The 15,135-nt window shown below is 42.3% G+C and overlaps 1 protein-coding gene across 1 annotated transcript in view; it reads left to right on the plus strand.

The window, feature by feature from the left end:
• rbpjl (recombination signal binding protein for immunoglobulin kappa J region-like) overlaps positions 1-14,521 on the plus strand; it is a gene marked incomplete at both ends in the record, with an annotated part of 35,844 nt that extends 21,323 nt beyond the window's left edge. The window contains 5 exons of the mRNA XM_084061732.1: positions 1,264-1,373; positions 6,631-6,771; positions 9,142-9,300; positions 10,471-10,574; positions 14,200-14,521. Coding sequence (XP_083917858.1) covers positions 1,264-1,373; positions 6,631-6,771; positions 9,142-9,300; positions 10,471-10,574; positions 14,200-14,521 — 836 coding nt within the window. The remainder of the gene's footprint in view (positions 1-1,263; positions 1,374-6,630; positions 6,772-9,141; positions 9,301-10,470; positions 10,575-14,199) is intronic.
• Between the last annotated feature and the right edge of the window lie 614 nt (positions 14,522-15,135).

Here is a 15,135-nt window from a genome sequence, read left to right on the forward strand (position 1 = left end):
ATTTTCTGTTTTTCTTTAACCAAAGAAAATCACTTACCCTACCTTTAAATATGATGCATTTCTTTGCCCTCAAACTAATACTCTAGGTTCATAATGTGTTTGTGATTCTATTAATGTGTGTCTAATGTGTTTTGTCAAGTACATGTATTACAGTTGTGCATCTTATGACTTTATAAGGTTGTTTTTTCACTCTTTTTCTAGAACCAAACTTTAGAATGCTTTGGGTTGGGCATGTCAGCTCAGGTCAAACTATCACCACAGCATGGGAAAAAGGGTGTGGACATAAGAATGATAGATAGGCCGACCAACGATACCGAACCTATATGCATCTCTGTTCTTTTTGTATGAGAAACATTGGGACATGTCCTATGCAGACGTAGGCATCCACAATATCAAACATTTTGCAGTCCAGGCTTGTGCTGATGTCTGGATTAACCTAGATTAAAGGGGATGGATGCTTGCTGTCAGACTAGTGGTCTCCTGAGGTGGTGGTCCTCCCTGAATAAATGCACTTACTGTCTTAGTGGTTCTTCACACACACACATGCTGTTTGAACTCAGTGTATTAATTTATGTACGTTGTACACTGTTGGCTAGTGTGCAGCGACCTCCCACGATGAAAAACTGGTCAGACCTCTCAGTCTTTAAGGCGTCCATACATCTGTCCTCTCAGGCAAAATCACACACACACATGCAAACATACACACACACACGCACGCACGCACGCACGCACGCACGCACGCACGCACGTGCACGCACGCACGCACGCACGCACGCACGCACGCACGCACGCACGCACGCACGCACGCACGCACGCACGCACACACACACACACACACACACACACACACACACACACACACACACACACACACACCTGTCAGTGTTAAACCATAGTGTGTATTTCCAGGGTCTTCATTTGGGTATTTTATACTCGCCCACAGTGTCTAAATGAATGTGTATAGTTGTGTAGTCGTGGTCAGTTTCACACCAAGTTAAAAACCCATTAAAACGGGTAAAGCATCTGTGTCATTTTAGATTTTTGTGTTGGCTATTAAATAAATTGCAGATATAAAAGCTCACGGCGCGTCACTTTGTGAAAGTGTGAGAACCACTGTTTTAGACACCATTTGGCCACAGGTCTTAATGGGTTAATCTGTTTTTATCTGTGTGTGTGTGTGTGTGTGTGCGTGTGCGTGTGCGTGTGCGTGTGCGTGTGCGTGTGCGTGTGCGTGTGTGTGTGTGCGTGCGCGTGCGCGTGTAGTGGAGGAGCACATTGACGAGGGGGACTTTGTGTTGAGCGAAGGTTTCATCTGCTACGGCTGTGTGGTCCAGTTAGTCTGCACTGATTCTGGAGTAGCACTACCACCCATGGTAACACACACGCACGCACGCACGCACACACACACACACACACACACACACACACACACACACACACACACACACACACACACACACACACACACACACACACACACACACACACACACACACCACACAACTGTGGTGCAAGTCAGAGATCCACTAGTTAGTTAATAAGATAATAATATGTTGAATAAATTATGAACAATTCCCAACTATTTTCCATTGTTAATTCACTATTTAAAATGTTTTAGAGTTATAACGAACAGGCACAGACTGAACTCACAATCTTACTGATATTTATTGAGGCAAGTAACTGAAGATATTACTAAATATTGTATATATACACAAAGTTACTGATGAATTTGCAAAGACAAATTATAGGAACATGAATTTGTATTTGTGTGATTGATTCAAGATTTTGAACTTTGTAATTTTGCTATAAAAGCTAAACACTTCTGTCACTATATTTGCAAATTTACCTGGACTATTATAGTCGCATATATGCTAGAAAGTTAAGCATCTCTCCTGACTGAAGGCTTTGCCAAAAAGACTGGTGAGTCCTTCAAACATACATTTTCAGGGTCTGAATCAGGACAGAAAGTATTCCCACATGGGATTTGAACCTGGACTTTGAGTAAAGCCTGTGCCATTGCATTGCTTGGGTCAGCATAACCACTGACCCAAACATCTGCCCCTGACACACATCCTGTCTGAGCGGCACCCAACTAAAGTTGGGAGCACTGCTCTTTCCCCTCTGAATTGAATAAATAAAGAAGGGCATGCAGTGGTGGGATTTGAACCCATGCAGAGTGGGTGAGAGTGGAGGCACATTGAAGGTTGCAGCCACCTTGCTATATTGTAATTTTGAACCACAAGGTCTTTGCCTGTCAAGGTGTAGCCAACCACTACCCAAGCCCTCTGTCTCACAGAAACCCTGTCTACACAGGTGTTACATAACCACCTAATCATCACAAATCTATTATGGTTTCATCTGTGCTCCCCAATGCTAAACCAAATTACACATCCATACACAAACCTCTGTAGTAAAGGCCTCACGATTCGCTGAGCATACTCTTTCCTTGTACAGAACCCCCCTAATTGCTGTCATAACAACTCAAAGTGGATGGTTTTTGGGGGCAGATGGGTAAGGTATACCTACAGCCTATACCCATATGTTGTTTCAGTTGAGGCCTATTGCTGTGGCTTGTTTGAACAGAGGGGAAGGTTGTACATTTTCCTGCTGAGTCGCTAGCGTGATCAGCACACAGCACTTCCGTTGTTTGGTTAGTTTAAAGTTTGAAGACGTTCGTGTGTAATCATGTACATAGGTTACACCAGGTTACACGTAGACAAGTACTCAAGTACGTTATTGTAGTTCGGTGTCCAAACTACAATAAAGATGGCAGTGCTTGATTCAAATATGTCCTGGATTGTAGCAATAGTGATCAAAATAAAAGATTACATATGGTTGCAGTTATGGATTAGGAATGGAAGACACAGGAGAAGAGAAGATATTTGTGAGTTGGTACTGACTGCCAGGTCAAGATAGATGGACAGATGAAAATGACTTCTGTCATATACTATTTTCATTCAAAATGACGGTTTGTCCTTTATTGGCCATTGGCTTGTACTTAAGTTATTGAAGAACCTTGGAGTTTTGGGACAATATTTCATCAAGGGATTACAAAAGCATTTGTGTCCAAGACTCCCCAAATGGAATCTTTTCTGTCTTGTTTCTCTCCAAATAATCATCGCTGCGTGTCTCCATTATTCATTCATGATTTGTCCCTGGGGAGCCTTCACTCTTTTCAATGAACTGTCTGTTACATCGATGTGGCAGCTTTGATTTAGGTAGCTTTGCTTTCTTAGAGAGCTTGTATTCTAAATGATTTAAACAAAATTCCCTCTCTCCCCATTGCTTACATGTAAGATATCGTCTGTGTGAATACGCTGGTGTTTCCTCAGACTACCTAACTCACTGAAACTCTTGTTACACTGTTTACAGTGGAAAGGTTTCTCTCCAGTGTGAATACGCTGGTGTTTCTTAAGACTATCTAAGACACTGAAACTCTTGTCACATAGTTTACAGTGGAAAGGCTTTTCTCCCGTGTGGAGACGCTGGTGTGTCTTCAGATTACCTAAGACACTGAAACTCTTGTTACATAGTTTACAGTGGAAAGGTTTCTCTCCAGTGTGAATACGCTGGTGTTTCCTCAGACTACCTAACTCACTGAAACTCTTGTCACATAGTTTACAGTGGAAAGGTTTCTCTCCAGTGTGAATACGCTGGTGTGTCTTCGCACTGAAACTCTTGTCACACTGTTTACAGTAGAAAGGTTTCTCTCCAGTGTGAATACCCTGGTGTGTCTTCAAGCTACTTATCTGATTGAAACTCTTGTCACACTGTTTACAGTGGAAAGGTTTCTCTCCAGTGTGAATAAGCTGGTGTTTCCTCAGACTACCTAAGACACTAAAGCTCTTGTCACATAGTTTACAGAGGAAAGGTATTTCTCCAGTGTGGATACGCTGGTGTATCTTCAGCTTACCTAACTCACTGAAACTCTTGTCACACTGTTTACAGTAGAAAGGTTTCTCTCCAGTGTGAATACGCTGGTGTGTCTTCAGGTTACTTATCTGATTGAAACTCTTGTCACACTGTTTACAGTGGAAAGGTTTCTCTCCAGTGTGGAGATGCTGGTGTCTGTTCAGACTACCTGACTCACTGAAACTCTTGTCACACTGTTTACAGTGGAAAGGTTTCTCTCCAGTGTGGAGATGCTGGTGTCTGTTCAGACTACCCGACTCACTGAAACTCTTGTCACACTGTTTACAGTGGAAAGGCTTTTCTCCCGTGTGGACACGCTGGTGTGTCTTCAGGTGACTTATCTGATTGAAACTCTTGTCACACTGTTTACAGTGGAAAGGTTTCTCTCCAGTGTGGACATGCTGGTGTCTGTTCAGACTACCTAACTCACTGAAACTTTTGTGACACTGTTTACAGATGTGAGTTTTCTTTCCTTTGTAAATCGTCTGATTTTTCTTTATATCTCCTGGTTGAGTTAAAACCTCGGTAAACCGTTGATGACTTTGAGATTTTGGTGGGTCTGTGTCTCCTTGTTTCCGGCTGGTTACAGAGCTGACTATTTGCTGACGGGCCTCTGAGAAGGTATGTCCATGCCTCAGCGGTTGGCGGTTGAGGTCGTCGTGGCTCGGATGAGACGTGAAGGTACACTCAGAACAGGAGAGCGTAGTCTGGGAGGATTGGGACCACACTCCTCCCAGGAGTAGCGGTTCATGGTCAGCGCTGCTGTACATGGACTGTGATGGGAACGGAGTTGTAGGTTCTGTTGAGGCTGGAAAATGTGCCCTCTCTATCTCCCTGTATTCTTTGTCTACCAAAGTTCTGTATACCTTTCTCTCACAACACGTGTGGACACAGCACCCTCTGGTCTAGAAGTGGAAGTCTAAAGTAACTTCACACCTCATATATCTGAGCAGAGCTTTGGTCTGACCTCACTCACAACATAATCGGTTGCCATGCATGCCTAGCAACACCGATGTGTGCAGGATGCCGCCCCCTCCATAATTGGGCAAGAGTGATGTCATCAATATGACATCATCACCATGACGGCAGAGATCCACATCGGAGCCACACCATGTGTTTCTCATTTTGTGTGTTTATCATTTACTAATATGTATTATAGCCTACACCTTTTTCAGCTCCTATAATTCAAGGCATTCCTTGAGAAGATTTAGGCTACAAAGACTAAAACTAAGCTAAAAAATAGTAATTTCCTATACAAACATGTCTCCTACTACCTACTACTATTTATACACCCGTAAACCTAAGTAAAATGAATATTAATCACACATTAAGGTCATTAAGACGATATTTTCTAATGCTGGTCTCACATGTAGGTGGCGCGCGTGCACGTGACATTAAAATACCGTACCGCCAAAAATAACACCATTACACCACTGTCTCTAATACAGACTCTTAATCAACAACATCTGGTGTATTAGCTGTCAAAGATGTAAAGACACACACACACACACACACACACACACACACACACACACACACACACACACACACACACACACACACACACACAGTTCTCTCTCTCTTCTTCCAACATGAGTCTTCATTTAACCCATTCAATCCGGGGGACGCATCTCTGTCATTTTAGATGTCTTTGGCTATTCAAAAATAGCAGATCTACAAGCTCATGGCGCGGCACCGAGTGCCATGCCATGAGCTTGTAGATCTGCTATTTTTGAAAAATCGTGGAAAATTTGTACAAATGTTTGAATATATATATTTCTAAAGCGAACATTTTAACTCAAATCTTTGCTTCTGGGGATTCTACAAATGTCTTCTAAATCAGTAAACTTTTATTTTACGTATGTTGCTATAATCAGTGGTTCTCAAACTATTTTCATGTCATGGACCCCCAAAATTAGATGTATTTGGCCGCTGAACCCCATCTCAAAATATGTTGTTCCAGAAGCAAAGATTTGATTAAAAAATGTTGGCTTAAATATATATATATATATTCAAAGATTTGCACAAATGTTCACGATTTTTCAAAAAATAGCAGATCTACAAGCTCATAGTGCGGCACTCGGTGCCGCACTATGAGCTTGTATATCTGCTATTTTTGAATCCCCCGGTCTTAAAGGGTTAATGGCTCTTCTCAGGTATATGAGAAGAGGTATATATAGAGGCATATTTCCGCTAGTTTTTTTGTAGGATAGTATATTTTGTTTCTTATACACCACATACATTCTCAATTTAACGCTGAAAAAAAAAAAAGTAGCTAAGCTACTTTTTCCTATGTAGCTGTAGCTTTACAAGTTACATTTCTACAGGGGTAGCTATGTAGCTTGATCAAGCTACTGCCATGGTGAGCTACTTGTAGCTTTACAAGCTACGCTTTCAAAGTAGCTTCCCCAACACTGTCGTCTGCTAATCTCCCAAACAGTCATCAATCACTCAGTGCCAAAATAGAGTGCCATTGACTTTATGTTAAAGTTATAAAATTAAAGTTGTATAACTTTAGTTAATATAAAGTCAATGGAGTGTGATCAGGCTTGCCCTTGCCCAAATTTGGAGTCATTATGTAGGTAGGTACAGTAGATATGTCATAGATGACTGACGTCACAGGCTGGCCACATGGCTCAAGTCAGAGATCCACATATTAGAGCATGAACACAAGGCGGTTTCTTGACCATACTCAGCATGCATTCATTGTCCCTCCAGGTGCTCCGTAAGGTCAGCAAGCAGCACGCCATCTTGGATGTGGACGAGCCAGTCTCTCAGCTCCACAAGTGTGCTTTCCAGTTCAGGGACGACCCACAGACCTACCTGTGTCTGTCCAATGAGACCATCATGCAGTACCAGGTGGGCTGCTGTTATGAGTGGGAAATGTCTTCTGTAGAGTTATAAAACAATATTGCTGAAAACAATATATTTCTAAGCACCCAAAATGTCTTAAAGGTGGGCCCTATTGGCATACAGTATATGTTTTCTATGAGTGTTTTAAATATTTAATGCAATGTCTCGTGGAGTACAATCTTTTTCAAATCATTATTGTTCCACTGAAGTAAATTAGGTTTGCAGGCAAGATAACACAAGCTGTCATTACCCAATGAAAAAAAAGACACAACATTAAAAAAAGTGATGATGTTTAGTCCATTATACATTCAGCCCGCAAAATGCTACTTTGTGCACAGTACATGTTATATCCATTTCCTTCATAGTTTTGGTTCATTCATTCCCTTGTTTTTTTGTGTGCGCAAACGATCGGTCGTTCGGTCTGACCCTCCCCTGCACTCTCTGCCTGCCCCCTCAATCGGCCACATTCTAGGATGTGGGACCTGAATGTATTTATCTGCTCCCTCTCTGGAATTGAACCCCGGCTGCTCCATGGTTCACCATGTTAGTCATTTAAGCGTGTCATCTTAAGTTGATATGGCAGACACTCAAAATGACACATCGCCACCGCTGTCTGGGGGTGTCCTGGTGTTCCAGAGGGGCCATGAGGTCACTCAAATGGTCAAGGTTCATCCTCCCAGGAGTGGGAATGTGCTCAGTAAGTTTCATGTAATCTTATCTGCCCATTAAATGAGCTCTCTTGTGCACAAGTGGAACATTATCAAAAGAGTGGTGTGACAGAAAAGGCCACGAGGTCACCTGAATCAGGGTTCATTCTCCGGGAAGCATGAAGTGCAGGGCAAATTACATGGCAATCCAGTCAGTTACGAGGATATTAAACCCTTATATAGCCCTTTATAGCCCTTTATAGCCGCTTGCGGGGCTGAAAGGTTTCTCAGTAAGTAAATAAATAAAAGCACAAACGCATAGTATTAAAAAGGACCTGGCATGAATCTTGGGGTTTCCTTCTTATGCTTCACATCTATTTACTTACTTATTTAATTAAAATGGTTGTGATCATTGAGCAGACACACACACACACGCACGCACGCACGCACGCGCACACGCGCACACACACACACACACACACACACACACACACACACACACACACACACACACACACACACACACACACACACACACACACACACCTTGGTGTTTTTTTGCATGTTTATGTACAGCTACAGTAGCATTAGACCTTATTTCCCTACAACAGATCTACCTGTGGGTTGTCTATTCTAGATGGTAGCTTAGTTACTAGATCAACATGAGCGAGACTACTCATTAACTGTGTGGGTATGTAGAGTTCAAGGTATCAAGACACCAGAGGTGGAAAAGTAGATGTATAGTTATATGACAGATGTTTTACTCAACTCCTGAGGGTGATATTTGTGATGAAAACAATAAAAGGCTATAGAAGCACACAAAAACATATCATTATTCTGGATCAAGGACATGCCACCAACAAAAATAATCTGCCATGAAATGATTATGGAGTACATGCCACTCTCACACTCCATGTCAGATGTGTATCATATAATCTAGTACTTTAAAATATACATGTAGGTTATCTCAATAGAAGTTAGCCTGTCGGCCTCGATGTGTAATGTTAGTCCAGCCTTCAACATATTCAATATATAGTGTGAAAATGAGTCTGTAAACCCCAGAGATTTATCAATGAGGCAGACAATGGTCGCTCTGCTCGGTCAATAGACTGATAGCTTTAGAGTAACACCAGTACTACAGCGTACGGACACTGACTCTGACATACTTGCATTGTAATATCAGTGTGTTCTATTATTCCTCAGTAACAACTGTAGGGCTATTGTACGGATGATAATACTGTTGATACTTACAGACATCAGTGTATTCTGTTGATGTTGTAACAGCACTGTAATTGTGTGTATTTGTTTCTCTATAGTGCAGGTTACTGACAGGGTGTGTATACTGCCGTAATGCCGTATGCTATCGTTCATTGTTGATTGTGTTTTTGTGGTGGTGGGGTCTTAGTTTGACTTTTGTGTCACTACCCTTGCTGCATATTACTGTCAGAAACAGGTGTTAGGAGGAGGACCCTGATGCAGGAACTCAAAAACAGACGCAGGAGATCGCATTAACTTGACTTTACTATGGGCAATGCAGATTAACAACAATAACTGAATTCAAACATAACACTTAACACTAGCAACAAGGAACCTGACACACAACTTATGACTTATGACTTAATGTCAAAAGACTAAAATATGTAGTGTTAATACGACTCTAAAAGTGTACAAATGGAACCAAATGGACCTCTACTGGCCTGCAACTCTGACATAAAGACTGTGTTCTCAGGCTCCATCGCCAGGAGTGAGGGATCACAACAGAGTGGTGCTGAATGACGGCTCCTGTTGGACCATCATTGGAGTGGAATCAGTGGAATTCACCTTCAGTCACAGCCTGGCTTCTATTCAGACACCTGTCAGCCCTGTGCCTGTCATCACTGGTCTAGAGGTGAACTAGACAGACACACACACGCACGCACACACACGCACACGCACACACACGCACACACGCACACACGCACACGCACACACACACACACACACACACACACACACACACACACACACACACACACACACACACACACACACACACACGCACACACACACGCACACGCGCACGCATGCGTGGGCGTATGTACGCATGCATGCACTGAAACATTTGTGATTGACACACAAACTAGGATCCAAACAGGTCTCAGCAGGGACATCACACTAGCCCAGGGGGGGTCGGCAACCTTTCTGACATGAAGTGCCACGTTGGTCAGTGTGTCATATCAACATTAAGCATAACACCACCTCAAAATACAATATTTCTAACATATTTTTATATTATTTCCAAATGCAGCAATGACTTTTGTTTTGAACATTATTTCACGTCAGTACATTTTAATGGTCATTAACCCACCTATCTGCCTCCCACGTAATCTCTTCGGTCAGAGTTCAGAGTTTGACGCTTAACGCTTAACAGATGTTGGGCAAACAACATTTTCAAGACATGAACATAAACAAAACCATGAGGGCTGGTATGCCCAAACATCTATTATTATTGCATTTTTTTATTTGTCCTTTTTGCCATTGTTCTCTGAGACAGATTTGCAGCAGTGTGATCGCACATTGAGAGCTGCCATGTGACATAGGCTACATGCTCCAACAAGGAGTACACAAAACAAAAACTGCGTAAATAGGAGGATTATGTGCAGGAGGTCATCTACATATAGATTCGAGGGGACCTAAATGAATTGACTACATTTTATTTTATTTAAAAAGAAAAACCCTCTCACACAATTGCGCCAGTGTGCCAGTGCCCTCTCCTGTGCCAATGGTGGCACCCGTGCCTAAGGTTGCCTACCACTCATAGCCAATCAAACAGCAGATAGGAAGTGTCAGAGGTCAGGAAGGGTCAGATGTGCCTAATTGAAATGACCAAGAATGTTCTCCCCTCACTGCTGCTCAACATTCTGCTCTACCATGTCTCTGTGTTTGACAGACAGGCAAGGAATGTCATCTGTGTGTGTGCGTGTGTGTGTGTGTGTGTGTGTGTGTGTGTGTGTGTGTGTGTGTGTGTGTGTGTGTGTGCGCGCGCGCGCGCGCGTGTGTGTTTGTGTGTCTTCTCCAGGTTAATGGTGGTGGTCATGTGGCCATGTTGGAGATCCATGGAGAGAACTTCAGCCCTCATCTCAAAGTGTGGTTTGGCCACAGTGAAGCTGAGACCATGTTCAAGTGAGTGTCAAAAACAAGACAAGAAAAGACAAGAACAGAGAGAGGAGAGGAGAGGAGAGGAGAGGAGAGGAGAGGAGAGGAGAGGCAGGGAGCTAAAAGAGAAATTAAATAAGAGGAAGGGAGAAATGTGCCAAGAACCAGGAAATGAGGGGACAGGAGAGGAGAGAATTGAGCAGTAAGATTTTACTATTTAGTGAAAAAAAAAAATCTCACCGGATGTCCCAGCAAAATAATGACAGAGTTGATAAACCAGGGTGGATCATAAAACAGATGCAGATACCAGAAAGTAGGACAGAAACATAAAAACACAGCTACAAAAGGCATCAGTATTACCTGTAATAGGCACAGCACCCTGTGTAATTATGCCATCATGGATCTGCATCTGTTTGGCCTGGTTGGGTTTTATGTGTTACAAGAGAGTGAGCGCCTGCAGGGGAATACTTGACGTTGTGCACTTGTATACAATGCACAGGAAATAAGGCAATAATTATTGCCTTATGGATGTTGTAGAAATGAACCTTGCAAGTAAAATCATAAAAACATAACATAGTTCACCTCTGACTAAACATGCCAAACGTAAACATCTTATCCATATTATAATTCACAGAATTTCTGTGTCTGTCACACGAAATTTGTCCCGGGCGTAACTCAGAGCGTCCGTCCGTTTGATCTCATACGACCCACAAGTGTGCAGTGCCGAGTGCCAATTCGGACGGACCAATGGTTTCCGAGAACCGAAAAATATCAGTCAACTGTCAGCTTGTGCGTCTGAGAAAGAGGAAGAAATTCAGTCACATCACGTTTGTGCCGCTTAGCGAGTATAAATCCCTGATTGGCTAACCCGACCCTCGGTCGAGCTTCGCATAACATTTGTGCCGCGTAGTCAATATGAATGGGACGTTCCCGACATGCATGGCCGTGATGGCCTTTATAACACTGTTGTCCAATGTAAAACTTGTGTCGCTTCCTGACCTGCCTATGTAATTGAAATATGAGTCAAATAGGACCCTGGCCAGACTGAGTAGCGAAGTGAGAAAAAGACTAACGTAGCGAATCAGGCTGGATTCCAGGCAAGGTAAACAGCACGTTGTCAAATTTGAGTTTGAGTCATACTTAAGTGAGGCTGTCCCGGGCTGGTTGGTTTGTCATAAAAGTTTACGTAAATATGAGGTTTCTTTTTTATTGTATCTTTGCTGGAAGATGTTGCATGATCGTGTTTGAGTTTGACACAAATCACCTTCAGTTTGACCTACATTTGAAAGCAGTTATTTTGTCAACTGTAGAGGTATTTCAATAAAATGTACCAGGCTTTTAGACAATTTCCTGTCTTCCTGACAGGAAAGTGTTGTAGAGCCTTCAGAATGATGTTCACACCACCACTAAACCATCCACATCGCTTTTAACATATTTTCCAAATGTCACCCCCAGGGAAGGTAATATTTGTTTCTTAATGGCCTCAAACTATTTAAAGAGGGCCCATTATGCTTTAACTATTTGATGTAATCTATCTATACATTCACAAAATCTCTGTTACACTGTCTGTGTCTGTCCCGGGAATAAGACCGGTTGATGTCAAACTATAGGTATGTATACACAAATGTATCTGTCGGTGGAGCATGCACCGATAATAATAAAAGCACAGTAGCAAACCGATATATAATGTCACAATGTCGGATGTGAAACGTGGCCACAGTTTCAAATAATGAGGTAAACAAATGATAGTAATCCCTGTGAGCAAAAAGCTAAAAATTCGGAAAGCACTGAATGCTAGGTTTGTAGCGGCTACTTATACTTTCAACACAAACTGATACTGAAGAGCCAGTGTAAGATAAACAAGGAGGTTTGTTTTGTGTTTTTCTAACTATGAATCATGCATAGCTACTCTAGAGGATTCCCGAAATAAAAGCATTATAGCTGGAAATGAGCATAATAGGCACCCTTTAACAAAGCGTCATGGACTTGGGATGGAGACTTTCCATGACTTGGACCCCAGGTCTAGAATGGGGGTAATGTTCACTTCCTACTTAATCCTTGTAAGTGGAATCATCTACAGTGGGTGTTCCAGAGCCACCACCCTCAGCAGCCCTTACTGGCCATCACATGACCCATCTCAAAGCAAAAGGACATCTCCCTCTGACGTCAGAAGCTACCACAGCGGGCCCTCACACCCCAAGTGCTGAGGCATCGTTAAAGTCAGGGCTCCTCTGGGTGAGAGCGTCTCACCGCGAGGCTCTCCAAACACTCCCCTCTCCCATCGCCGGCGGTGGAGAGGCAACCTGGACGAGGAGGCTATGTTTGCGTAACTCAGTCGCCCACAATATGCTCTTTGTACGTAAAGCTGCAGCCAATTAGTGGTGGGGAACGTGAGCCTCCACTGGCAGTGCGTGGCGAGGTGTGCGTGTGTGTGTGTGTGTGTGTGTGTGTGTGTGTGTGTGTGTGTGTGTGTGTGGGGGGGGGGGGCGGAGGAATAGTATATAGGTTTGAACGGCTTGGAAACGTTAAGTGTGGAAATGTAAAGCTGAAGGTGTTGAAAGTGATATGAATGGGCTCATTGGAGTAACGTAACAGTAGATCTGATGTCAGTCACTCCAGTGTCATTCGTTACAGAGTCATGTTACCAACTTTCTGTTATTAGCTACTTTTAAGTTACTTTAATTGGTGCCATTTGGTTTAAAAAGATCATTCTCAAACATCTTCCTCTGCTGCTGATGAAATATGGAATGCCATATCATTAGTTAGGGTTTAGAAGTGATAATTATTAATTGTGAATTAATTATCCATATCATTTTGAATTTGAATGAAAGATGCGCTTAAGATGGCTTTTAGTTTAGTTTTTTCGGAATACGTGAGAGAGTGTGTTTTTAGGTATAAAGAAAATAACATTTCTTGTGTTGCCAGAATGTCAGACTGCCTTGTGAGCCTAAAGGGAAAAAAGAGGATGTTTTGTTGTTCATCATCAGAAAAGGACGCAGACCTACATTATGTAAATTACAACTCACCTACTGTATATTTATTTAACCTTTATTTAACCAGTAAAACACATTGAGACAGAGTCTCTTTTACAAGTGGGAACTGGCCAAGGGGCAGATAAAAAATTTCACATCTCTGCAAAAACAAACAATACCAATCAGTACAACAGTAATATTAATACATCCATGACTCCCAGGAACCTTCAAAACAAATCTCCTAGTGAAACTAATTATTTACTCAGCTCAACCAAACCAATTAACCTACCAGTAAGTTAATCCAATTATTACATGTAGCAATTCATAGAATTTTACCCACATGTACAATGACATAGTTTCTCTTTTTTTTTTTTTTTTTTTTACCTTTTTATATGTCCAGTCAGATTCACTAGCACTGCTTATAAATAAAATTATAATAAAATTGAATATAAAGCTTGATGTAAAGGCGGCCATAGACCATATGGGCGTACCAGGCTGATAATATGATTAAAATGCATCATGAGAAATGTAGACACACAGAGAAAGGCTGAAATAGACAGAAAGTGGAATGTTAATGATAATCACAATGAACTGAAATGCACATCAACATGCATGGGGAGAGTTTCCCTTTATATCGCGTCACAGCTCATCGTGTCTTGTCTGGACGCTGTACCCTACAGGTCTCCAAAGTCCCTCCTCTGCGTGGTTCCTGACGTCTCCGTCTTCAGTGACGGCTGGTGGTGTTTGCGGCGTGTCCTCACCATCCCCTTGTGTCTGGTCAGATCGGACGGCCTGATCTATCGCTCTGCGTTCAGCTTCACCTACACCCCTGAGCTCCAGCCTGCACCGCCGCCGCCGCCCCCCGTCCGAGCACATGGAGTGGTGGGAGTCGGGAGAGAGGGAGGAGGCGTGGATGCTCCGCTGAAAGAGGAGGATGCCCTCTTAGATTCCATCCATCAGGAGTTCACCAGGGCCAACTTTCACCTCTTCATTCAGAGCTAGCTAAGCTGCTGATTAAAGTGATGTAGTCCGTGGTTGAATCACTGGAGCAAAGACTACAGAACCATAGTTCCAGCATTGGGAACAAATGTATAGTTTTATTTTGGTACACGTGGGGTCTAGTGTATTAGCCTGTCTGAGTCATGTTTACTTCCACACGCAGTGACTCAATTTACTGACTTTGAAATGGATTATTTTCATACGCTCTCTGCCTGGGCTCATAAGGGCAAGGTAATGGATCAGGGTAGCCTTATCATAATTACTATCATAATACACAGGGGTTTGTAGGCACACATCTTTAATGTGGCAGCATGACAGCAACTATTATAGCTATGAGATATCATTAGTATCATGTTTTAATAAGTAAAGATCAGAATATTATTATGTCATGATATTGGCCAAATGCCTTTTAGTATCAAACTAGTGCTTCAAGAGACATTGATTCATAGTAGATGATACAGAATAATGAAGTATGCACATTATCCCAAATGTAATTTAAAATGTGCACAAAAACATATTGTCTTGCAGACAAATCAGATGGCAATCCTACAATCCTTAAAAAACAAATAAAAGTAAACTTAAACAATATGCACACAAGAATCTGTGCCATGTGACTT

This window comes from Gymnoscopelus microlampas (assembly GCF_963454915.1).
Source record: "Gymnoscopelus microlampas genome assembly, chromosome: 7".
NCBI classification, from domain to species: Eukaryota; Metazoa; Chordata; class Actinopteri; order Myctophiformes; family Myctophidae; genus Gymnoscopelus; species Gymnoscopelus microlampas.